Source organism: Notothenia coriiceps, unplaced genomic scaffold, assembly GCF_000735185.1.
Source record: "Notothenia coriiceps isolate Sejong01 unplaced genomic scaffold, NC01 NC01_scaffold00016268, whole genome shotgun sequence".
NCBI classification, from domain to species: domain Eukaryota; kingdom Metazoa; phylum Chordata; class Actinopteri; order Perciformes; family Nototheniidae; genus Notothenia; species Notothenia coriiceps.
The window spans coordinates 1-1,919 of NW_011348969.1; the positions used below are offsets into that span (position 1 = coordinate 1).

Consider the following 1,919-nt stretch of genomic DNA (forward strand, 5'->3'; position numbering starts at 1 on the left):
CGTGCGGGTGAAGTATCTGTTCCTGACCTGGCTGGCGGTGCTGGTGGGCAGCTGGGTGCTCTATGTGCAGTTCTCAGCGTACACAGAGCTGTGCAGAGGACACGAGTGCAAGAACGCCATCGTGAGTAATGGCTTTGTTTGTTTCCACCCTGTTATATCGATTATTTTGTAATGGGCTTTTATTTTGCAATTACCACTGCAAGGAACACCTAGTCCGAGGTTGAGGATGTTTAAAGGCCAACCCCATGCATTTATCTGGCTTCTGTGTGTGGCAACTAAAACATTTTGTGAATACTCCTTGTCTTGTCTTTTGATAAGATGGAGAAATTAAATGATCCTGCTCTCTGATTATCAGACATGCACGATGATAACATTTTCTCTTTTTCTCCAAGTGTGATAAATACAGGAAGGGGATAATCGATGGGTCTGCATGCAGCAGCCTGTGTGACAAAGACACTCTCTACTTGAGCAGGTGTCTGTCAACACTGGCTGATAACCAGGTAGGAAACTCAATTATGAAACTAAGTTGTAACTCTACTTCTCGAGACGTTACAGCTTGTTTCAATATGTGGCTAAATGTTCTCCAGGTGTACACAGGAAGCTGGGGGGACCATGATGGGATCATCCGCTGTAAGCTGGGGGAGGTTGTGCACTTAGAGCTGGGCGAGGAGCCGGAGCCCCGGAGAGAAACCCCCGTGTTCGACAAGCCCACCAGAGGCACCTCAGTGGAGAAGTTCAGAGAGATGGTCTTCAATCACCTCAAGGTAAAGGTCTTTCGTATAGAACCAAACATTCTAGTGTGACGGGACGACCCCCCTAAGTTTCCGCCCCTCTCTTTCCACCAGTCCAAGCTCGGAGAGCAGGCTAACCTCGCCAGCCTCGTCAGCCAGATCCTCACTGTCGCCGACGGCAACAAAGATGGACGGGTGTCACTACCAGAAGCCCGCTCTGCGTGGGCCCTCCTGCAGATGGATGAGGTAGAATAAGAAGCCTCTGAAATTAGCAACTAGTACTGCCTGTGGCACAAAATATGGTGTTTTTGTATACGATTTCTCAGCATGGAAAAGTGTCAAAGTTTTGGTGGACCTTTGAAAAATATTGAAATTAAAGGTGGGGTAGGTAAGTTTGAGAAACCGGCTCGAGATACACTTTTTGTTATATTCCATGGAATGCTCTAAACATCCCGATAGCAATGAATATCTTAAGTGCTTTGACAAAAAAAACATTAAAAAAATGTCATCTTTGGAAGCCGTAGTACTGTAAAAAGCACGACCAATCATTTTAAGATGAGATAAGAGATAAGACTTTATTTATCCCGAAGGAAATTGTTGTGCCAGAGTAACAAAATACAATAAGTAATTAAACATCCACAGACAACATGAAACGTAGAAACATAGAAAGTCACACAATCAATGCAATTATTATTAGCAGTATTTAGTAGTTATAGTGCAAAATTAAACTTAGTGGCAGTTACGTAATTGCACGTTATCATAGCATTATTAATAATACTAATAATAATAATATAATATAATATTGCACATAGTTATATATATAGCAGCGAGTGTATTGCAGTTATGGAACTTACAGTATATTGCACATAGTGTTGGTGTGGAAGTTCTCAGTGCCTTTTACTTAGGGGTGAAGAGTTAAAGAGTTTGATTGCCACTGGGAGGAAAGACCTCCTGTGGCGCTGTGTGGTGGTTATGGGTGATCTCAGTCTGTGGCTGAAAGTGCTCTGGTAGGAAACCAGTGTGGCATGCAGGGGGTGAGACCCGTTGTCCAGAATGCTGAGAAGTTTCCTCAGCATTCTCCCATCCGACACCACTGCCAACGACTCCTGATCCACTCCCAGGACAGAGCCTGCTCTCCTGATAAGCTTGTTGAGTCTGTTGGCATCAGCTGTCTTCACCCCGCTGCCC

At 44.5% G+C, this 1,919-nt stretch overlaps 1 protein-coding gene across 1 annotated transcript; it reads left to right on the plus strand.

Moving 5' to 3' along the window:
• Positions 1–4: 4 nt before the first annotated feature.
• LOC104949468 (protein FAM69A-like) lies at positions 5–977 on the plus strand (the record flags this gene model as incomplete). The annotated part of the gene is made up of 4 exons (XM_010775824.1): positions 5–121; positions 393–500; positions 588–764; positions 846–977. Coding segments are annotated over 4 exons (534 nt in total), but the record flags the coding sequence as incomplete, so codon positions are not given.
• Positions 978–1,919: the final 942 nt, after the last annotated feature.